Source organism: Salmo salar, chromosome 09 (assembly GCF_965601325.2).
Source record: "Salmo salar chromosome 09, fSalSal1, whole genome shotgun sequence".
In the NCBI taxonomy this organism is placed as follows: domain Eukaryota; kingdom Metazoa; phylum Chordata; class Actinopteri; order Salmoniformes; family Salmonidae; genus Salmo; species Salmo salar.
In genome coordinates this window covers 123,449,324-123,472,817 of record NC_138299.1, presented here as the reverse complement: position 1 = coordinate 123,472,817, position 23,494 = coordinate 123,449,324, and the positions used below count along the sequence as shown (strand labels likewise).

Here is a 23,494-nt window from a genome sequence, read left to right as displayed (position 1 = left end):
TGGCTTCCAGTTGATGCTCGCATCCGCTACAAGACCATGGTGCTTGCCTACGGAGCTGTGAGGGGAACAGCACCTCCGTACCTTCAGGCTCTGATCAGGCCCTACACCCAAACGAGGGCACTGCGTTCATCCAGCTCTGGCCTGCTGGCCCCTCTACCTCTGCGGAAGCACAGTTCCCGCTCAGCCCAGTCAAAACTGTTCGCTGCTCTGGCACCCCTATGGTGGAACAAGCTCCCTCACGACGCCAGGACAGCGGAGTCAATCACCACCTTCCGGAGACACCTGAAACCCCACCTCTTTAAGGAATACCTAGGATAGGATAAAGTAATCCTTCTAACACCCCCCCCCTAAAAGATTTAGATGCACTATTGTAAAGTGGTTGTTCCACTGGATATCATAAGGTGAATGCACCAATTTGTAAGTCGCTCTGGATAAGAGCGTCTGCTAAATGACTTAAATGTAAAATGTAAATGATGCCACTTGGGTACACTGCAGCATCCGCCGAGAGGCTCTTGATGCCAAGGGAATGCCTAACAGCTTGAAAATATGTTTTGGACACTACAGTGAAAATGGTTAACTTTGTTAATGCAAAGCCCCTGAACTCTCATGTATTTTCTGCACTATGCAATGATATGGGCAGTGACCATGTAACGCTTTTACAACATACAGAAGTGCGCTGGTTAACAAGGGGCAAAGTATTGAGACGTTTTTTTTTTTTTTTACAGACGTTAAAGTTTTCTTTACTGACCATCATTTTCGCTTATCTAACAGCATTGCATGATTAAAAAGGTTTCTCAAATGACTGGCCTATCTGGGTGATGTTTTTTGTCGCCTGAATGATCTGATTCTAGGATTACAGGGACTCCGCAACTAAACTAAGCAAAAAAAGAAACGTCCCTTTTTCAGGACCCTGTCTCAAATCAAATCAAATTTATTTATATAGCCCTTCTTACATCAGCTGATATCACAAAGTGCTGTACAGAAACCCAGCCTAAAACCCCAAACAGCAAGCAATGCAGGTCAGGGTTCCATAGCTGCAGGCAGAACAGTTGGAACTGGAGCAGCAGCACGGCCAGGTGAACTGGGGACAGCAAGGAGTCATCAAGCCAGGTAGTCCTGAGGCATGGTCCTAGGGCTCAGGTCCTCCGAGAGAGAGAAAGAAAGAAAGAGAAAGAGAGAATTAGAGAGAGCATATTTAAATTCACACAGGACACCGGAAAAGACAAGAGAAATACTCCAGATGTGACAGACTAACCCTAGCCCCCCGACACATAAACTACTGCAGCATAAATACTGGAGGCTGAGACAGGAGGGGTCAGGAGACACTGTGGCCCCATCCGATGAAACCCCCGGACAGGGCCAAACAGGTAAGATATAACCCCACCCACTTTGCCAAAGCACAGCCTCCACACCACTGGAGGGATATCTCCAACCACCAACATGCCATCCAGGGACAAGGCCGAGTATAGCCCACAAAGATCTCCGCCACGGCACAGCCCAAGAGGGGGGCGCCAACCCAGACAGGAAGACCACGTCAGTGACTCAACCCACTCAAGTGACGCACCCTTCCCAGGGACGGCATGGAAGAACACCAGTAAGCCAAAGATAATTCGTAAAAATCCAAATAACTTAACATATCTACATTGTAAAGGGTTTAAACACTGTTTCCCATGCTTGTTCAATGAACCATAAACAATTAATGAACATGCACCTGTGGAACGGTCGATAAGACACTTAACAGCTTACAGACAGTAGGCAATTAAGGTCACAGTTATGAAAACGTAGGACACTAAAGAGGCCTTTCTACTGACTCTGAAAAACATCAAAAGAAAGATGCCCAGGGTCCATGGTCATCTGCGTGAACGTGCCTTAGGCATGCTGCAAGGAGGCATGAGGACTGCAAATATGGCCAGGGCAATAAATTGCAATGTCCGTTCTGTGAGATGCCTAAGCGCTACAGGGAGACAGGACGGACAGCTGATCATCCTCGCAGTGGCATACCACGTGTAACAACACCTGCACAGGATCGGTACATCCGAACATCACACCTGCGGGACAGGTACAGGATGGCAACAACAACTGCCCGAGTTACACCAGGAACGCACAATCCCTCCATCAGTGCTCAGACTGTCCGCAATAGTCTGAGAAAGGCTGGACTGAGGGCTTGTAGGCCTGTTGTAAGGCAGGTCCTCACCAGACATCACCGGCAACAGCGTCACCTATGGGCACAAACCCACCGTCGCTGGACCAGACAGGACAAGCAAAAAGTGCTCTTCACTGACAAGTCGCGGTTTTGTCTCACCAGGGGTGATGGTCAGATTCGCGTTTATCGTTGAAGGAATGAGCGTTACACCGAGGCCTGTACTCTGGAGTGGGATCGATTTGGAGGTGGAGGGTCCGTCATGGTCTGGGGCGGTGTGTCACAGCATCATCGGACTGAGCTTGTTGTCATTGCAGGCAATCTCAACGCTGTGCGTTTCAGAGAAGACATCCTCCTCTCTCATGTGGTACCCTTCCTGGAGGCTCATCCTGACATGACCCTCCAGCATGACGATGCCAGCAGCCTTACTGCTCGTTCTGTGTGTGATTTCCTGCAAGACAGGAATGTCAGTGTTCTGCCATGGCCAGCGAAGAGCCCGGATCTCAATCCCACTGAGGACGTCTGGGACCTGTTGGATCGGAGGGTGAGGGCTAGGGCCATTACCCCCAGAAATGTCTGGGAACTTGCAGGTGCCTTGGTGGAAGAGTGGGGTAACATCTCACAGAAAGAACTGGCAAATCTGGTGCAGTCCATCGGAGGAGATGCACTGCAGTACTTAATGCAGCTGGTGGCCACACCAGATACTGACTTACTTTTGATTTTGACCCCCCTTTGTTCAGGGACACATTATTCCATTTCTGTTAGTCACATGTCTGTGGAACAAATCAGGGGGAATGGGAACCAGGTGTGCGTAATGAGACAAGACAGTCCGGGGTTGGTGGTAATGATCCAGTTCAGTGACTCCTATAAGGCCGGTGACTTAGACCTCCGGAGCTGGTGAACGGAATGAGCAGCAGTGTACCGGGGAATCCGTGACAATGTTCCAATGGTCCACATCAGTGGCTTGTAGGCTATGTGTGGAAGATAGGAGATGCTAAATGTGTTTATGTTAATTAACGGTCAATTACCGTGAGACTGGCAGTTATTTGCTTGACAATCACCGGCTGACCAAATTTCATGATGCCACAGCCCTATCCACAGAATCAGAACTCTGTTACTGGAATATTTGTGGTTGGGTCTGGCTGAAGTACAGCTGGGTCATGCAGCATGACAATGATCCAAAACACATAATCAAGTCTACATGAAAATGGTTTAAAAGCAACACATTTTAAGTTGTGGAATGGCCTAGTCAAAATACAGACCCAATCCCAATTGAGACGTGTCAGGACTTGAAACGAGCAGGTCATGCTTGAAAACCCACAAATGTTGCTGAGTTAAAGCAGTTCTGCATGCAAGATTGGGCCAATATCCTCCACAGCGATTTGAGAGACTGATCAACAACTACAGGAAGCATTTGGTTGCAGTCATTGCAGCTAAAGGTGGCACAACCAGTTTTTTGATTGTAAGGAGGTAATTACATTTTCACACAGATACCACAAGCTGGCCTCCTAAATAGATACCACTAGCTAGCCTCCGCCCAGTACCCTGCCCTGAACTTAGTCACTGTTACTAGCCAGCCTCCGCCCAGTCCCCTGCCCTGAACTTAGTCACTGTTACTAGCCAGCTACCACCCAGTACTTTACTCTGCACCTTATAAACTGCTGCCCTTTATATATAGTCATTTAAAACTGGTCATTTTAATTATGTTTACATACTGTTTTACCCACCTCATATGTATTTAATGTATTCTAGTCAAGGCTCCTATTTCCTATATTACTACAACTACACACTTTTTCTATTCACATACTGTCCATAATCTCTATACACACCATCATATACATATACATTCATATTCTGGAGTCTGATATTGCTCGTTACGATATTTCTTAATTACTTTCTTTTTATCTTTTGTATTTGTTTGTATTTGTTAGGTTCTACTGTACTTTTGGGGCTACAAACATAAGCATTTCACTGCATCTGTGATAACATTGCAAAATATGTGTACGCAACCAATACAATTAGATTTGAAGTTGTCTATTGTGCGGGTATTTTCTTCAATGATTTTGTCTACATAAAATGTTTACAAAACAGTTATGCAAGTCGTCTGTTAAAATAGGCTATATACAGTGCAGGAGGGTGTATATACCCTAAGGGTATTGTGGGAACACGTCTTTCTTGTTCAACTATAGTTCCTGTTTATCCTCCAACCACAGCTAACCTGTAGCAGCTTTTTATTTTTTTTATTAGGTTTCATGTGGTCTTTCTCTCTCTACCTACATAGCTAAGAGTAACTGCCACGTTGCTCTGACACATCTTAATTCTCAAGTGACTTGAACATGGATTTACAACATGTATTGCTGACTGACATTTTGTCCATAATATTGGCCATAGTGGTTATTATTTTACTTTGGAAGTACATGGGGAAACAGAGCAGTTATGGACATTTGCCACCGGGTCCTTCACTAATTCCTCTTCTTGGTAACTTGCTACAAATGGATCTGAAACAACCGGACAAGTCCTACATGGAGGTCAGTTAAAAGCCACAAGCTGTCAGATTTTCTCAGTCATAGATGGAGCTATGGAGGCAAGCGCTGCAGTCATAGATCAATATGATAGTTTTAATAATTTGTAGCTGCAGTATACATTGTTTTCAGGGTTGTTAAGTAACTGATTACATGTACTGTCATCAGTTACATGTCATCTGATTACAAAAAAACTAACTGTAATCAGTTACGTTACCACCCAAATTATTGTAATCAGATTAGAGCAACTTTTGAAAAACGAGATGATAAATTATTGGTTTACTTTTGAATTCAGAAAGGATGAATGCGAGAAGAAAAAAAAACATTTGTTCCCCCCTCAATGACATTCAATTCAGCGTTTAAAAAAGGCAAAAGTTTAAGTTTGTTCCACCTGAGCAAGTGGAACAATCAGAGACCAATATGATGACACACCAAATCCATTTGTGGGATATTTTTTTAATTTTTCTATTGCTTCTTAAAGGGGAAAGTAATCCAAAAGTAACTGAAAGTAATCAGATTATGTTACTGAGTTTGTGTATTCCAAAAGTTACATTACTGATTATATTTTTGGGCAGGTAACTAGCAACATTCAGAAAGTAATCTAACCAACCCTGATCGTTTGTTTAGAGACAATGGGATTAAACAGCCTTATTTGGGGTTGTGAGGGGATAAGACAGTTGTACTAAGATCATGAAGCAGTTATAAGTTATATTATTCAAGAATCAATGGGTTCCTCTCACCTCCTCTCATCAGCTCAGTAAGAAATACGGCTCAGTGTTTACTGTGTGGTTGGGCCCCAAACCTGTAGTGGTGGTCTCTGGCTATCAGGCCATCAAGGAAGCTCTGGTAGACCAAGGAGAAGAGTTCAATGGAAGAGCCAACCCTGCCATTACCCTGAAACTCCTTAACGAGCACGGTGAGTGAAATGAATGGAAGCGGGATGGTGTGACACACGTGTCATAGTCAATCTGTGTGAAAATTGACTTTGCTTAGAAGAGGGAGCTACTGTGCTATATTCATCCTATCTGTATGTGCCTCTGTCCTGTCGTACTCATCAATCTAGGGGTGGGATCAAGTAATGGGCAGAGATGGAAAACTCTTCGCAGCTTCTCCTTGACCTCCCTAAAAAACCTCGGAATAGGATGCAGGAGCCTCGAGGAGAGGGTCCAAGGGGAAGCTAAGAGTCTAGTGAAAGCCTTCAGTAAATATGGAGGTATGTTGTTTTTGTCTGTGACATCTGTTTGTGTGTGTGCGTCAAAAGAGGCTGCTGAGGGGAGGACGACTCATAATAATGGCTGGAACAGAATAAATGGAATGGCATCAAAGACATGGAAACCATGTGTTTGATGTATTTGATACCGTTCCACTAATTGCACTCCAGCCATTACCACGAGCCTGTCCTCCCCAATTAAGGTGCCTCCTGTGGTGTGCATGCATGCGTATTTATGCTTGTCTGGTGTCTCTTCCAGATTCCACTGTGAACCCCAAAGAGCTCCTGTTCCATTCTATCATCAACCTATTCTGGTCCATAGTCTTTGGGCGCAGGTTTGAATACAACGACCCTGAGTTTCAGATCTTCTACAAGCCTGTCTATACATACTTCGACATGCTTAAAAGCAAAGTGTCAACGGTATGGTAGCACATACAGCGCCTTCAGAAAGTATTCACACTTCTTGACTTCTTCCACATTTTTTTTGTGTTACAGCCTGAATTTTAAACAAAAAAATTGTCACTGGCCTACACACCATACCCCATAATGTCAAAGTGGAATTATGTTTTATACATTTCTACAAATTAATTAACCTCTAAAATGTAAAGTCCCCATACTTGGGGACCCTATTAGATGTTTTATTAAATTCAGTCTGATATGAGAACGGTAGCCCCTATCTGCAAAAGCAGGGTGTCTGCGAAAAGCTGAATATATTGGCTATTGATCTGTGCCTTAAAATATTTGGTGTGACTTACTACCATAAATGGGTATGTGAATGTATAAGGGCAGGCCGAGCCAAAGACTTAATTTCAAGATGGCTGCCACCTACATTCTGGTTAGCGTTGTGGAGCATAAATGAAATAAACACAGAATACATCGATTCACACTGAAAGACGGGATTCCACAGATCATGAGGATATCTGCTTTGTCTGCCTGTGACCTACCGTTATTGATCACCAGCCCCGAGAGTCAAAATGTTTATTTTCCACAACCTTTTCACCAGCCATCTTACAAGGTACGCTTCGATTTGGTCTGTGTTTGAGCTATAGCTAAATGTGGGTTATGAAATTAACACTTGGGTTGGTCGGAACATATCTAGTCTATTACCAAAGTTATCTGATGATGTACGACTTAATGGCAACATCGAATGTCCACAGAGTGACTATATCTTTGCGCATCAAAAATATGGCGTTGCCTGCTTACGCGCCGTAGGCATCCATTACACAACTGCTAACCTTGACAATCTTGTAGCCAATGAGATTGTCACGTCCTGACCAGCAGAGGGAGTAATTGTATTAGTTTTGGTCAGGGCGTGGCAGAGGTCTTTGTGTTTTGGTATGTGTGTCTACGTTCTGTCTAGCTTTGGTTTTCTATGTAGAGTTAATTGGGGTGGGACTCCCAATTGAAGGCAGGTGTGTTGAGTTGCCTTTGATTGGGAGTCCTATATTAGTAGGGTGTGTTTGTCTGTGTGTTTGTGGGTAATTGTTTTTGCACTGCGTTTGTATGCCTGCAAACTGTTCCTGTCGTCGTGAGTATTGTTTTCCCTGTGGATGCTTTGCGTGTTTTTTCATTAAAGAAAGATGAGTATCCACATTCCCGCTGCGCCTTGGTCTTCTCTCCACTACGACACATGTGACAGAATTACCCACCACAAAAGGAACAAGCAGTGGAGGAGGAGGGAGCCACAGGAGAACAGCGTGGATGGATGGACTGCGCAGAAGGAGCGACGATTCTGGGAGGACAAGTTAAGGGAGCTAAGGGAACCCGAGAGGCAGCCCCAATAATTTTTTTGGGGGGGGCACAAGGGCTGTTTGGCGGGGCGAGATTGGAGCCCCAGGCCAGCTCCCCGTACCCTTGTAGGGCAGAGACAGACTGGACAGGTCCCGTGCTTTGGGGTTGGGGCTGTGGTGAGGCCTGGGATTTTCAGGCCGGTAGGCAGAGTACCAGCGCCCCGCATGTGCCAGGGCGAAGTAAGCATCGAGCCTGAAGGGGTGATGCCAACCCTGCGCTCAAGACCGCCAGTGCGCCTCTACGGTCCGGTGTTTCCCGCTATACGCACTAGCATGGAGGTGCGTGTCTCCAGGCTGGCACGTCCGGTACCAGCCCCACGCATCAGGCGTCTAGTGCGTCAGCCCAGCCTCGCCAGTCAATAGTCGCCAGAGCTGCCCGCCAGTCAAGAGTCGCCAGAGCTGCCCGCCAGTCAGGAGTCGCCAGAGCTGCCCGCCAGTCAGGAGTCGCCAGAGCTGCCCGCCAGTCAGGAGCCGCCAGAGCTGCCCGCCAGCCCGGAGCCGCCAGAGCTGCCCGCCAGCCCGGAGCCGCCAGAGCTGCCCGCCAGCCCGGGGCCGCCAGAGCTGCCCGCCAACCCGGAGCCGCCAGAGCTGCCCGCCAGCCCGGAGCCGCCAGAGCGGCCCGACTGCCCGGAGCCGCCAGAGCGGCCCGCCTGTCCTCCGGCCCAGCCCGAGCGGCCCGCCTGTCCTCCGGCCCAGCCAGAGCGGCCCGCCTGTCCTCCGGCCCAGCCAGAGCGGCCCGCCTGTCCTCCGGCCCAGCCAGAGCGGTCCGTCTGCCAGGGTCAGCCCGAGTGGCCCGTCTGCCCGGTGCAGCTATCGGCGCCACCGAAGTGGGCGACGCCGAAGGTGGAGCGAGGTCCACGTCCCGCACCTGAGCCACCTCCAGGATAGGTGGGTTGGGGAGGGAGGGTGTAGCACAGTGCCGTTGTTGACGGCAGCCACCCTCCCTTCCCTCCCTTATTGTTTAGGGGATATTGTTTATTGGTTTTGTTGGGGTATTGGGGATTTTTTGTGTTTTCTTTTTTAAGGTGCATTCCGGGGTCTGCACCTTTGGGGGGGGGGGGGGGGGGGGGGTACTGTCACGTCCTGACCAGCAGAGGGAGTAATTGTATTAGTTTTGGTCAGGGCGTGGCAGAGGTCTTTGTGTTTTGGTATGTGTCTACGTTCTGTCTAGCTTTGGTTTTCTATGTAAAGTTAATTGGGGTGGGACTCCCAATTGAAGGCAGGTGTGTTGAGTTGCCTTTGATTGGGAGTCCTATATTAGTAGGGTGTGTTTGTCTGTGTGTTTGTGGGTAATTGTTTTTGCACTGCGTTTGTATGCCTGCAAACTGTTCCTGTCGTCGTGAGTATTGTTTATTGTTTTCCCTGTGGATGCTTTGCGTGTTTTTTCATTAAAGAAAGATGAGTATCCACATTCCCGTCTTCTCTCCACTACGACACATGTGACAGAGATAAGCTTTCCAGGGATACACAGTTGACCTGGGTGGGCCAAAGCAAGGCCTAGAAACTTTTATGCGTAATGCAAACTATTTCTACCTGGTTCAGAGACGAGACGCACCAAGCACACTGCATTACATTGTAAACAGATTTCATCGCGTTCATTTAATCTCTTTAGCATAAAAGATCGCTTCTCAAGGGGGATTTTTTTGTTGTCAAAACTAAGAATATAGAACAGCTAAAAAAAAGGCAGCTATGAATAAGTATACCGACATAGAAACTTTAAATAAAATACTGGTTGGACTCGGATCAGGGGAGCGATTTGGACAACGAGTATTTCGACTCGGCCGGCGAAGATTGCTTTCTAGAAGGATTGGATCCACTTTTAGATCTGTAAGTAAATTATTTTCATTACTTTATATTGCTAAATTAGTATATGTATTTCGTTTTATTTTTAAGTTGTCTGCTTTTTGTGCTTTGGATTTAGTTTACATAGGCCTATATAACAATTCATTTTCAATGTTACATAATTCTAAAGTAGTTATTGTCTATGTTTCATATTAGTTCACTGTTTGCTGTTCTAAGTTTCATCCTTGTAACTTTGGAGAGGCCACTAAACTGTCATGGCCATTGTTTATTTGTCGTTCTCACCTCTGCCTTTGCCTCCAAAGTGTTACTGATTGCACTGTGTGTCCTTCACACCTATGTGAGTCACCGTACAGATAAAGTTTAGGCTTGGTGTTTTTACTTTACAGTAATGTTGTTTTGTAAATTTAGTTAACAGTAATTCTGTGTGTCTTAAAACAATATATCCCTTTAATTTATTCACCACAGAGTGGAGGATGCATGACATTTGGGAGCCACCCTTCCCCAGCAAGCACCCCTGCCGGTCAAGGTCTTCACCCCCCACTGCTATGTCAGTCACCCTCTTGAAAAATAAAATAGGGCTTGTGGCACCATTTGTCCAAACAGTTTCCCCAAGACCAAGGTAAACAACATAACAAAGACAGTGGAAAAGGGGACCATACGTTGGAACAGGACTAACAAGCTGCTTTTTGTGAATGGAAGGATACTAGGGAAGTAACCATGCTCACCACACAGTATAAGGCATTCAAAAACAACCGTGTCTCAAGAAGGGTAAAAAAGGAATAATGTTTCTGTGAAGGTCTACAATGTCAGCATGTGGTGTGTCGACCTATCTGATGCTCTCATAGTCTACTACCAGGTCCTCCACAAGACCAGGAAGTGGTATAATACTTTTTTTTTTACCACTTTGTGGACATTGCTACAGTAAATGCTTTCATTCTCCACAAGCAGATGGCCAAAGCAAAAGGTCAAACCCCTCCTTCAGAGAGCAGCTGGTTTTAGAGATGGCTGAATTGGAGGCCCAAAGAAACCTCACAACCATCACAAGACCCCACACTCAAGGTGAGCGCCACTATCCAACACACATGCCAAAAGACAAAAGGAAGAACTGCAAACATTGAACAAAACACGGGGAGAGGGTGAAATGGCTGATCTTCTGTCCGAAATGCCAGCTTTTTGTTTCCTGGCAGAGATGGACTGCTTCAAAGCCTATCACGACATGCACAAGCTACGGTGAACGTGAAATATAATAATCTACACCTGGGTTGTAAAACAAACACGAATGCCATTTGTAAATAGTTCAGATTACTTCTATTTTTGCACCTTTTTTAGTGAAGGACACGTGTAACAAGGTTTGTGTTTAATAAGACATTTTATATATTTTTTGTGTATATCTGTTAATTTTATATTGTATTTTGTAAACAGTTAATTTGTATGTGGGACCAATACATTGGATATGCCTAGGCTAAACGTTCAGGCACTTTGGAGAGGTTGAAAAAACACTTGGATATATACTCTGTATGTCCCCTGACACCACCACAATGTTTGAGAGAGGTTGATGTTGTAGATATTTAGTTTTTATAGTGAACAATGACTTTTAGGCACATCCAGTGTGCAAAAACAGTGCAATTACCACATTCGGACACTTTGGAGAGGTTGAAAGGACACTTGAATGTACCCTGGATACCCCATAACAGCAGCACAATGTTTGAGTGAGGTTGATATGGTAGAAATTGTGTTTTTATACTGAACAAATAGTATTTAGGGATTGCAAATATGTAATAGCACTGGTATTATCTAATTTACAGACATATGTCACTTTGTAGAGGTTTAGAGACACTTGGAAACGACCCGTGACCACACCTGACACCACTTACGAAAACATCTGCCCATTTCTAGTTGTTTGGTCTATCACTCCCATCTTTTTTCTGATATTGTTCACATGTTGTGGAAGCCGTCTGATGTGTTTCCAGCTCTGGGCATCAATAATTCACTTATAGCTTGTCAATGAAAGATGACTTTCAAAATATAAAACAAAAAAAAATGTTATTTTATGTGTGCTTGATCTTGTATGAAAACATTTATAGAATGTTCTTTTAACTTTGACATTATGAGGTATTTTGTGTAGATCAGTGACAAATAAATCACCATTGTATCCATTTCAATCCCACTTTGTAATGCAACAAAATGTGCAAAGAATCCAAGGGGGGTGAATACTTATGATATGCACCGTGTGCCTGTTATTTATCTACACCTGCTCTTCCAAAGCATGGCTTGATTGTGTCTTATAAGCTTGCCTGCCAAAATGGATAATGATAACAAAAGTATAACAACCACCCTTTCCTTCCCATGTTTCCTATGTTGCTCCTCTTCCAGCTGTACAACATTTCCCCCAGAATAGTTGAGTGCTTTCCAGGAAAACACCAAGAGCTGTTTAAGGCCATAGACAAGGCCAAAGCTTACATACGACAGGAAGCAGATCGTCGCTTTAAAAGCCTGGACACCTCTAACCCCCAGGACTACTTTGATGTATTCTTGGTTAAAATGCTGGAGGTAAAACAGTGATTGATTTCTGGAATTTAATGTTGAACATCTTACAGTATCAAAATAATGTAATAGCACCAACTAGCCACCAGAAGGCCCTGTTTTCCTAAATATATGATCAATGATTTCTTGTGTCCGAGACTTTTGCAAAAAGATGAACTTTCTCACAAACTTTCTCATAAATCTCCTATCAGTGTATGATTTAGAGGTATCTTCCAACTTTCCTTAGGAGAAAGATCAGCCCGGGACTGAGTTCAACTATGACAACTTGTTTCCGTGTGTGTGGGATCTGTTTGCTGCCAGCACAGAGACCCTGTCCTCCACCCTATCACACGCCTGTCTGATGATGATCAAGTACCCTGACATCCAAGGTATCCTCTCTTCTGTATCACTGTTATTGAAGTTATACTAATTTATTGCAAATATAGCAAATAATACTGCAACCCAACTTAATGGGCCAGTTTCTAGGATGCAGATTAAGCCTTTTCCTGGACTAAAACGTGCTATAATGAATGGAGATTCCCTATTGAACATGTTTTTAGTCAGAGGAATAATCTGGGTCTGGAAAACCAGCCAAATAAGAGCTGCAACAGAGAGTTTACATTACATACCATGTAAGCAGCACATACATGCTGGCATTTCTTCATTCTCAATACACTATAAACACTGTATATAAACATACATGACAGAACCCAAATGCTATGAATGTCTGACTGTCTCTCTTCCTCAGAGAAAGTTCAGAAGGAGATAGACGAGGTGATTGGCTCGAACAGAGTCTCCACGGCTGACGACAGACATAAGATGCCCTACACGGAAGCTGTCATCCACGAAATTCAGAGAAGTATGTGTCTTGCTCCTACTGCTGTCCCTCACCAAATGACCCGAGACACAACGTTCCACGACTACCACATCCCAAAGGTGACCACCATTTCTGAAAACCTATCCCAAACGTCTATTATTTGTACTTGTTAAACTGCCAATTGTTTTATGTAAGTGCTCTTTCGTAATTCTTCCAGGGTACCACGGTGTTTCCACTGTTGTCCTCTGTGCTGTTTGACCCCAAACTGTTCAAGAAGCCAGATGAGTTTGACCCAGAGAACTTCCTGGATGAAAATGGACGCTTTAAGGAAAACAATGGATTTCTTGCTTTTGGACTGGGTAAGAACATGTTACAAGTGGCTAATAAAATAATATGAGAATGTGAAAACAAGAACCACTCCGTAGTAGCTCTCAGAGAAAACGCCTCATCACACAATATACATACACATTGCTAACATCTTGTTTGATATGTTTTGCATATCAAACAAGGCCAATGTGTTTATTTTATTTTTTTATTTTTTATTTCACCTTTATTTAACCAGGTAGGCCTGTTGAGAACAAGTTCTCATTTACAACTGCGACCTGGCCAAGATATAGCAAAGAAGTGCGACAAAAACAACACCAAGTTACACATAAACAAACGTACAGTCAATAACACAATAGAAAATCTGTATACAGTGTGTGCAAATGAAGTAAGGAGGTAAGTCAATAAATAGGCCAATAGTGACGAAGTAATTACAATTTAGTAATTTACACGAGTGATATGTGCAGATGAGGATGTGCAAGTAGAAATACTGGTGTGCAAAAGAGCAGAAAAACAAATATGGGGATGAGGTAGGTAGTTGGTTGGATGGGCTATTTACAGATGGGCTGTGTACAGCTGCAGCGATCGGTAAGCTGCTCTGACAGCTGACGCTTAAAGTTAGTGAGGGAGATATAAGTCTCCAACTTCAGTGATTTTTTGTTGTTGTTGTTGCAATTCGTTCCAGTCATTGGCAGCAAAGAACTGGAAGGAAAGGCAGCCAAAGCAGGTGTTGGCTTTGGGGATGACCAGTGAAAAATATATGTAGGTTTCAGTCCCAGGATTGTAGGTTGAGTACTGAAGGTAACCTCTCTCATTGTCCCTCAGGGAAGCGGTCCTGCCTGGGAGATGGAATGGGGATTCCCAGGATGGTGCTCTTCCTGTTCTTTACTTCCCTTCTTCAGCGCTTCACCTTCAGGGGCACAAAACCTCCAGAGGAAATTGATGCCACTGTAGTATCCTACTTTATTGGCCGCCTGGCACGCCCCTACACATGCTATGTCAAACTCAGGACAGCAAATATTTAATTGATCAAACAGCTTTTAATCTTGATGAAATTCAATGTGATTTATTTTCTGAATAAGGAGGCTCAACAGCAAAATGGTCATATCTTTCCTTATTAATGTCGATTTTTTTTGTTGTTAGATACAAAAAATATATATATAGACAAGTACTTAAACTGGCAGATTAAGAATAATTTAAATGACTTGTGAAAATAACAAACATGTACATAAAAAGTGAATAAAAATAGTGTCCATTCATGTCACAGTCTTATACAGTATGTGAGATTTAGTGCTGTTCTTTGTACTGTAATTGCCCCGTGATAACATATTCACACACAGTGAAATATCACTTGAGTGTCAGTGCATCCACTTTACCTGTTGACAGGTATATAGAACATGTCGAGTTAAGTCAGAAGGTCTTGTCTGTTTATGTAATACGTTCCACCCATGCCACAATGGACCCAATGGATTATGGGTCCAGGGTGACAGTCCAGGACTAACTCACCCCATGGTTCTAACGTAGGCATCCATGGAATCCACCTCCCTTTGACCACAGTTTACTGTCCACTCTCTAGGTCACGGCACCACTGTAACACATACTAGCAACGCTAACTAACCCTATGCTACATCTGATCGTTTCATTATTGAAGAGTCAATGTCTGACATAAGCAGTTTTACAAACAACACAACATGTTGTAATGATGGCCAAAGAAATGCCAAAGATTACATGTGCTGTTGCCAAAAGGTACATTATACAAGAAGATATTTGTGAAGTACAACACTCAGTTTGTGAATGCTATTTCAGAATTTGTGAGGTTCAGCCAAGCCACTTTGGAAATTAAGATAATATCACACACACACACCATTCGAGTAATGATCTATGTCACCAGAGGCATCGAGGCAAGCACCAGTAATAACCCTAGTAGGAATACTGCTAGTGAAAAACAGTTGGTTCATTTGTTTGACATAATACATTTTGATGACACTGAGGTGGATGGCGGACATGCTTGGGTAATGGGTTGGTCCCATTTGGAGTGAACGGGAAGACAGAAATACAAAGTTCTGTATGTGGGTTAGAGAAGCTATTTCAAAAGGGAAGTTGACAACTGCCTGGTTTAATTGCCTACAGAACCACTGTTCAACCGGTGGATAGCCATTAGGTGCAATGTGACCCTCAAGAAGAGACTAATGACAAACCGTAAAATGAGTCGAGGGCTCTGGACGCTCTGACAGATCCATACACACAGAGTAGTCAAGCTATATCTGGAGAAGTTAGGGTTGTGCTGTGTTCGTTTTAGATTGAGACCAGTCTTTAAATAGGAGTAGGGGATTGTTAGCTGGGTTCAAAAGAAGAAAAAAAAAGTGGCCTTTAGCGCAACTCATATTGGTATTTCAAATGTTCACTGAGAGTGAGCGCGTAATCAGGGCAAAACATTTTGTTTGTCACAGATTCCAGCCTGGAGAACTGAGTTTGTTGCATCCTTACACAGATATATGTAATGTAACAGACGTCTTCACGTAGGATGAACAGAATGGATCCTAGCTTTGCAAACGTGCTGTCAGACACAGACCTACATACCATCAACACACATACAGTAGAATACTTAGCTGTGTAGCTGTGGTTTATCATGTAGAGAGCCATTTCCCATTGCACCATAGTGTTTAGGCCACATGGCAGCAGGGGTACTGGGGACTGGGACCTTAATTCCCAGAAGCAGAAGAGAGATTCCCTCTAGGCATGTTACGACCTGTGTTCAGGGGGATATAAAACTGTCAGCTGGGTGATAAGTAGTTATGGTTAGTCTGGAAAACCTATAAGACAAAACCATTTGTGGACGGTAACAGGCTACCAGAACTCACCACGATAGAGATAATTTACATTCCAGATTGCATAAGCCTGTGATAAATCGAGAAGATTAAAGAAGAAGGTGCCACAGACTACGCCATTCCAGTTATCGTCTTTTCATTTGCATGTAGATAGTGCTTAAAAGACCACTGGATTACGTTCACCTTCCATTCTGTGATAGTGAAAACTATGTCAATAGGACCTTACAAATAATTCAACCCATTTTGACAGTGCAGTAAAGAAACTCCCCTCCCCCCCACTGACATCATTTGAAGAATAAATGTCTTGCCAGTTATCTTCCACATCGGGCATGTAATCAGAGAATCCATCTTTCTCATTTGCAGAAGTCATGCCTCACACACAGCCACCACCATGATAGTAATGTGCCTGCCTTTAGGTCTACGATATTGCGTAAGAGCGCGGTTCCTTTGCTCACTGTATTCAGTTACATTTACTGGAACCTTATAGGCGTATGACTAGTGAGCAAGGGGCTTTAGAGATGTTAAACGATTGGGTGAGAAGAATTCAAAATACGGTGTTGCCAAGGGAAACCATAGTGTTTGTGTGGCTAGCTCACTGGGGAAGACAATATTGGTTTACTCACCTCTTGCCTTCTCTAAGTACCTCACTGAGTTTGTCCAATACCAACATATAAACACACTATTGTTAGAATTATCCATTGCACATGAAAAGATGGTCCACGGTTGGCACATAACGTTTCCATTTTGTCCACAAGTAGAGCAAGAGGTAGAAAACAAAAGAAGTATACCGCCAAAACAGTCGAATCAGAGCAGATCAAGGTTGGACGGTGTTCATTTCCTAATTTAAGTAGCTTTCCTCAACATCTGGGAGTCCCATAGGGCGGCGTACAATTGCCCCAGCGTCGTCCGGGTTTGGCCGGGGTAGGCTGTCATTGTAAATAAGAATTTGTTCATAACCGAATTGCGTAGTTAAATAAAGGTTAAATAAAATGAAAAAAGTCAATCTAGGTCGATTGAGGCGATATTGCACTTGGGATGGGTCATCTTATCTGCCACTGAAAACCTATAGGAGTCACAACACACAGACTGATTGGCCAGTGCAGCAAAAACACTCTGGCAATCATCCAATGTCCCGGATCATGTTCACACAACTATTAAGACATGGGTTCGATGAAACACCAACTACAGTAGGCCACATAGATCTGGAAGTACACAGCTGAAGCAGGCGGTTGTCTGGTTTGAATTCCATCCACTAGAAATTACAAAGTTAGCCAGCTAGTCGTTAGCCCCTTCACCGAGCCACTCAGCAGTAGCTCTCAGAGTATTTGATGGCTCCCTCTCCACCCCCGTTTCCCAGCGGAGCTCCATCAAGGCCGTTCAGCACCTGCTTGCGGGCGGAAATGTAGCAGTAGGCCTTGCCCTTCTTGGCCCCTGGGTGGTTGTGTGGGCGCGGGGGGGGATGCGGCCCCGAGGCGGAGGCATCTGTGAAGAGGTTGTGGGTATCCTCCTGTGGACAGTCAGGCTGGCAGGGCGGGTCGTGGTGGCACTGCCCGCCGCCGGTGCCCCCCTGTGGCGTGTTGCTGCCGGTGTTGCGAAGGTCGTCCAGGACGGTCATGCCCAGCTTCCATCGCTGCCACTTCTTCTTTATCTCTGACTGCACCTGGGAGAGATGGAGAGAAATGAACGAGGGAAGGTAATGAGTTTTTCCTGACCTTATGATCTGACCAGGAAAAACGTTTCACAAGACAAATTGTATCTAAATTTGATTTTTATTCTCTTTAAGCACTACAGTATGTAGGCTTCCTCAACCAAACTAGGCCATATCTTAACAGGAAATACATCAGACCTTCCATGTCACACAGTGGCCTAACCACTTCTTGACTCAAGACATGGCTGGACCCCTCAGTGACATCCCCGTTGCCCTGTGGACTTAGGTAGTGAGCTTCTCTGTGTGACAGCTAACCCACAGTGACAGGGTGACATACCCAGCAGGTCACAGAAAGCGCTGGCTTCTCATAGGAACAAACAGAGACGAACGTGTCGTAAAGTCAGGTGTTTGCTACGGATGTTCAAGTGGACTCATTTTGCCCTGGGCTTTGTTGAGAGCACACTTCACTTCCTTACTCACCTCCTTATTGACGAAGCAGTACAGGATGGCAACCAGTAGACCCTGTGGGACGAGAGAGTGAGAGGTATCAGAAGAAGAGTGATTACCTCCATCTTCCCCCATCTAACACATACAATACCTAAGAAGCACCACAGAGAGAAAGAACATGCACACTCACTCACACCGCATGCATACCCAAACACACCCCCATATAGACGAATAACTTTTGAATCTCATCATATTACCTGGAAAGAGTTGAAGAAAAGTTCAAAGAAGAGGTTGATATTTCGGAGGACGCCCTCGGTCTGTTCCTCTGACATCACGGCAAAGACAACCTCATGGATTCCGAGGAGAGGGATGAGGGTCAGAGTGGACTTAGCCAACCTGCACACACAGAGCATCCTTTACAGAGCCAAGCAAGGGCAACTATTAGAGAGGTCTGTTTGGTCCTATATGGTGAATCTCTTTCATCAATGACATCAATGGATGGCTCACTTTTCACACAAGCACATAAAACGGCAAACAAAGAAAGCCACAACTTCCACACCTGGACTCAGAGCAGGAATGTTAAGTAATGGCTTCGAAGCATCTTGGGAAATCAAAAAGGCATTCTCTTCCCATGACTCTTTGATGGCTCAGAATCAGTGCATCAGCTGCACTTGTGCTTAGATTCCAATTAGACTCATCTTATCCAGCGTGCCTCGAGGCCAGGCTTAGGCCAGAGGATTATGCATGCAACTGGTCTCTTGGATGTGGCTGGTTTCCTAAAAAGTCTATACCGTCTCCAAGGACCACGGCTCACAATCAAAGGATGGGAAGCCCCCTTGAATACCACAGAAACATCAAATGATTCCACAGCTCCCTCTACTCTGTATACCATAAAGGGCTAGTAGAAGTGAAAGTTAACTTAGTGATGGATTATTGAGGTAATGGATGTCAACGGAGTTCGAAGCAAAAACAAATTGTGTGGATAGTATGTCATGTCATCATAATGTCTGCTGACTCGCACAAGAGTAGAGTCCTTGTGTGTTTAGGCTGGAGGATAGGTGACAACAACGCTGCCAAAGGTACGGTAATGTTCCGTGAATGGGACAGGGTTTAACAAGGTATGACATAGACAAAGTTACATGACAAGAAACACAAACATGTGTAAGCAATGAGTTGACTAAATCAGTTTTTATAAGATACAATACAGTGTGTGTTTTGTGTTTTTATTTTGATCTGCTTTTATGTAATTCATGGATTAGAAGGTGCTGTATCTTTCTTACCTGAATTTATAATCGGTGTACCTCATTTGGTTTGCCTTTAATTTGGAGACAAGGATCTGTATGATCCGAATAAATATGAAAAAGTTGACCTGGAATAACAAAAGAAATCATCAATAAAACACAATCAACATTAAACCACCCAATATTAGCTTTATTAATGTCAGAGAGAAAAAAAGGATGTGTATCCAAATAGGTCTGTTCTGTTCTCTGGCATTTCAGTATCATATAAGAACAGGAAACAAGGATAAGTGCTACTGTTGAAGCAGGGTGAATATGTGAGAATTCCACAATAAGTTTGAGTTCCAAAGTCAGACTGCAACATGTTAGGGGTATTAACTGCAAAGTTCAGGTGACAGAGTGCAACTGCACGTCATATTACGTGTGAATTACTCCTATTTACTTAACCTTTATTATGACAGGCTGTCATGCTATTGTACAGATGAGCCTTGTAATTATAAAAATATACACATCAATACAATATGAAAAGTAAAACAGAGATAGAAAACACAGTCTGTCTAACATTACTATCTATGTCAAAACATGTTAGGCATTTAGTCCTTAGGGGAAATGTGAGAGTTGTGGGACAAATTACAAATTATCTGTGACAGGAGAATCCTCATCTCTTCTGGAATGTTGCTTCTGATGCAAAATACCGTAGGAAAAAAATGATATTTTCTTCCTCTCAGAGTATCACTGAAAGACGCTAATTAAACACTCTTTAGATCAAGCTTCAAGGAACATGTTAAGTGTTACTAAGAAAAGAAAAGAAACCAAGTGACATTCATTTTGTCTTCTGGGTTGATGAGTCATCCATTCATTTTAATGTACAGTGCATTCCGGAACCAAAACATGCCCACTCAGCTTTCACATTTGCACAATTTCCCCAGGCTTGTCACGGTCTGCTAACTTCAAAGAGACAAGACTGCAGGGGGAAGAGGAAAGGAGCGGTGGGTTGACGAATGACTAACCCCTGGACCCCCATTGCTTTAGGGCTCACACCACAGTCGACACACGCCACACACACACACACACACTCACCAGAATGGCCAGGAGGATGGGTGTGCGGATAATCCACCAGTACGACATGTTCTCGTTGATTTCCCAGCACCTGGGAGGAGATATGTCACAATCTCTCAGTCGGAATTCGTTTTCAGTAACAGATGAGGAAATAAGATTGAATGGACATGAGAGTGACTCACCGTGTATTTTCATACAGGTAACGCACTATAATCCAGGGGACCACAAATAACACTGGGGATCCTACACACAGTGCCATAAACCCATACATTACTGTCAGGAAACAGCATTTACATTATTTATCATGCGTGTGTGTGTGTTCATGTGTGAGTGTGTGTATCTACCCCAGCCGATGAAGAGGTATCCACAGAAGTAGCTGTTCTCTGAGAAGACCATGAGCACCAGCAGGTTGTGAAGGTACAGGCCCTCCACCAGCAGCCAGTAGTAGTTAGCCCCCACACAGTACTGCATCAGCACCTGGGCCACACGGCAGCCAGACAGGGCCTGGGGGCAAAGGTCAGGGGTCAAATGTCAAGGGTGGAGGTCAAGGATGGCTGTCTAATGTATGAGAGACGAATTGTGTCTTTAAACGGTACGCTTGAGTGTGTGTTTCTGTAACGTGCATTAGTGTGTACAGCCTTTGGTTCTGACCTTATCACTGAGGACGTTGGACACGTCTCTGTTGTCTCTGAACTCTGGGGTGTCCCTGGTGAGAACAGCATCTCTGGTGAGGATGGATATGGCTCGCAGGATGAAGGACGCAAACAGATTGGTGTGGATATAGTTCCTGGTGCACCTTAGTTTCCTAGGGTACAACACTTGACAATGAGATTACTGTATCACAAAATTCTTTCCAGCATCATGTACAGTATATGTCATGTACAAGTGTAGGATTGTAATTTGATCACTCTTTTGTTGATGAGAATTTTCATGCACAGCAGGAGTGTATTCAAAGTTTAAAAAGGCTTCTAAAGTTTGTAATTTCCACTTTAAAATTTCAGAACTTGCCATAACAAGAAATATCCATTAATTATAATCCACAATTCACATTTCCTGTTGCTGCTGGATTATTTACATGCTGTAGCAAACTGGCTCAAATTAAGATCCTACATCTGTATGATTTACATTTACCTAATTCACATCAGATGACTAGAAGTGAATCCATTGCCTTAGTCCAAACAAACAGTCCCATAGTCAGAGTCAAATCTTGACATATAAATATGGACTGTATACTGTTTATGACTGTGGTCAGAGCCAGTATTTACCTGAAGATGAGCAGTATGATGAGGGCCAGGGAAAGGCTGGCCAGGGACAGAGAGTAGCCCACAGTGTACATCACCCGGAAGTAGGCCAAGATCACCATCTGGTTCTCCTGTGGACAAACATAGACCTGCACTCAAATCCCAAGTAGACGAGGGAACGACATGACCCTGTTTTCACCTATAACTCTCTTGTTGGTGTGCTGTGCTGTACTAATGTCCTGTCCTTTTGGTAGAGTGGAAACAGACAAATACAGACAAAGCAGATGCACTGACCGCAAAAAGTCCTCTTGTCTTGTTGCCTATTATGCCTTGGAAAATGTTCATAAACACTTTAATGATGCTCAGTACACTAAATAAACTCCTATTAAAAATGCATTAATGTACACTCTAGGCTTATGAATCTCACAGATTGGAACACGTGAGAGTAACACGTGTCAAACAGTGATGAAGTGGCGCGTAATTGCACATTTACTCACCTATCGTGGAAAAATGCATTGGAAATATAGGGAGCGTTATTTTATTCACTGCGAACGGCGATCAGCGTTTACCAACCTATTTTTCTTATCATCAGGGAGTCTGGCTGCAGACTGGAGTACATTTCAGCTGTGGGGCCAATGAGGCAAATCATCATTGCATCATTGGTTGTCAGCAAAAACATAACCCCTAGGTGAAGGCTGTCTCCCTCTTCATAAAGAGGACTGTGTGTCTCTCAGAGCTCACCCCTCACACTCTGAAGCCCTGGCAGATCTATAATCCAGTATGTAGTACTGACTGTAAGGTTCTGTATTTATTTTCTTAGTCAACCTTGTGTTCTGTTTCTTTGTGTTCTTGAACGTAGCCCCGTCTTTCATTACTGTTCATTGTTTTCACCTGTGTTAGTTACTCACCTGGTCTCATCAGCTCCTTATTTAGTTCAGTTCATTCTGTTTGTGCCTTTGTGAGGTATTGTTCGTTTTGACTCTACTAAGCCTTTTCCTAGCTCGTTTGTGAGAACCAGTTATAGCCTTCAGTCCAAGTTTTGATTCACCTGCCTGTTTGCCTACCTGTGTATGACCATTGCCTGCCTATGACCACGATTCCTGCCTTCTGGTGAATTAAACACCTGCCGCGCTCTGTGTGTGAATCTACACCTTTTTCTTCCTGAGTATTCATTTCACTGACTAAGTAATGACATCTTTTATATTGATGTAGTGAGTGGACCATTCATTACTGAGCTCGAATTGGAGTGCAGCACTAGATGTGAAATTAAGAGAGGGTAAGGAGGAATTGAGTTGAACATGCTGATAGGGATGATTGGAAGTCAACATGAGGGGACAGCAACTACTGCTGCTAGCCCACCTCAACATCCATAAGCAATCAGAGCATTCGGGCATTATCGTACAAGAATGGCCATTCTGGTAATTGCATTTCTATGTCCCCTACAGGTGGTATGCCATTGGAATACCTACTCTATTACTCATTGCTTTTTGAATGGCTATTTGGCTATGAATTAATTCACCTCTCAAAGCATCTGTCAGTACTTGGAGGGTCTCCTAAGACTACTGGTGACGTTTTATAAAAATCACATACAGTAATTAAAAGCATTAACCCTTTGAAAGTATCTTGTTCTCCTCTTAGCCATGTGTGTTATTATGTGCTCTGAGAAGAGGGTCTATTTCAGGAATGGTGCATGATGGGTATTACCTGTGCCACCTGCTGGTTGTTGTCTGCGTTGCACTGGGAGTGGTCCCTCCATGTGCTACTGGTGTTGTTAACGGCCCACTGGCCATCAGGTCCACACTCCCGCAACACATGCCCATTACGAACTGCACAGACATGGGGAGGTAGAGATGAAGGAAGAAATCAAACAGATGAGACAAATTAAATTCTGTACATAGACATTA

The 23,494-nt window shown here is 44.0% G+C and overlaps 2 protein-coding genes across 3 annotated transcripts in view; one reads left to right on the top strand and one right to left on the bottom strand.

The window, feature by feature from the left end:
* Positions 1–4,343: 4,343 nt before the first annotated feature.
* On the top strand, positions 4,344–14,408 carry LOC106612692 (cytochrome P450 2M1). Its single transcript, XM_014214106.3, has 9 exons — positions 4,344–4,668; positions 5,416–5,578; positions 5,726–5,875; positions 6,132–6,292; positions 11,839–12,015; positions 12,236–12,377; positions 12,737–12,924; positions 13,023–13,164; positions 13,955–14,408. Exons 1-9 carry the CDS (start codon positions 4,477–4,479, stop codon positions 14,152–14,154), a joined length of 1,515 nt encoding a protein of 504 aa, XP_014069581.2. The 5' UTR covers positions 4,344–4,476; the 3' UTR covers positions 14,155–14,408.
* The window catches only part of LOC106612691 (glucagon receptor), a 37,012-nt gene continuing 27,667 nt past the window's right edge, over positions 14,150–23,494 (bottom strand). For both annotated transcript variants that reach the window (XM_014214104.3, XM_082956177.1), the window contains exons 5-14: positions 23,295–23,416; positions 21,615–21,721; positions 21,001–21,154; positions 20,694–20,853; positions 20,532–20,592; positions 20,371–20,440; positions 19,333–19,421; positions 18,310–18,448; positions 18,086–18,127; positions 14,150–17,617 (exon numbers count right to left, since the gene is read on the bottom strand). In XM_014214104.3, the coding sequence (XP_014069579.2) occupies positions 17,261–17,617; positions 18,086–18,127; positions 18,310–18,448; positions 19,333–19,421; positions 20,371–20,440; positions 20,532–20,592; positions 20,694–20,853; positions 21,001–21,154; positions 21,615–21,721; positions 23,295–23,416 (1,301 nt within the window). In that variant the 3' untranslated portion in view covers positions 14,150–17,260. The remainder of the gene's footprint in view (positions 17,618–18,085; positions 18,128–18,309; positions 18,449–19,332; positions 19,422–20,370; positions 20,441–20,531; positions 20,593–20,693; positions 20,854–21,000; positions 21,155–21,614; positions 21,722–23,294; positions 23,417–23,494) is intronic.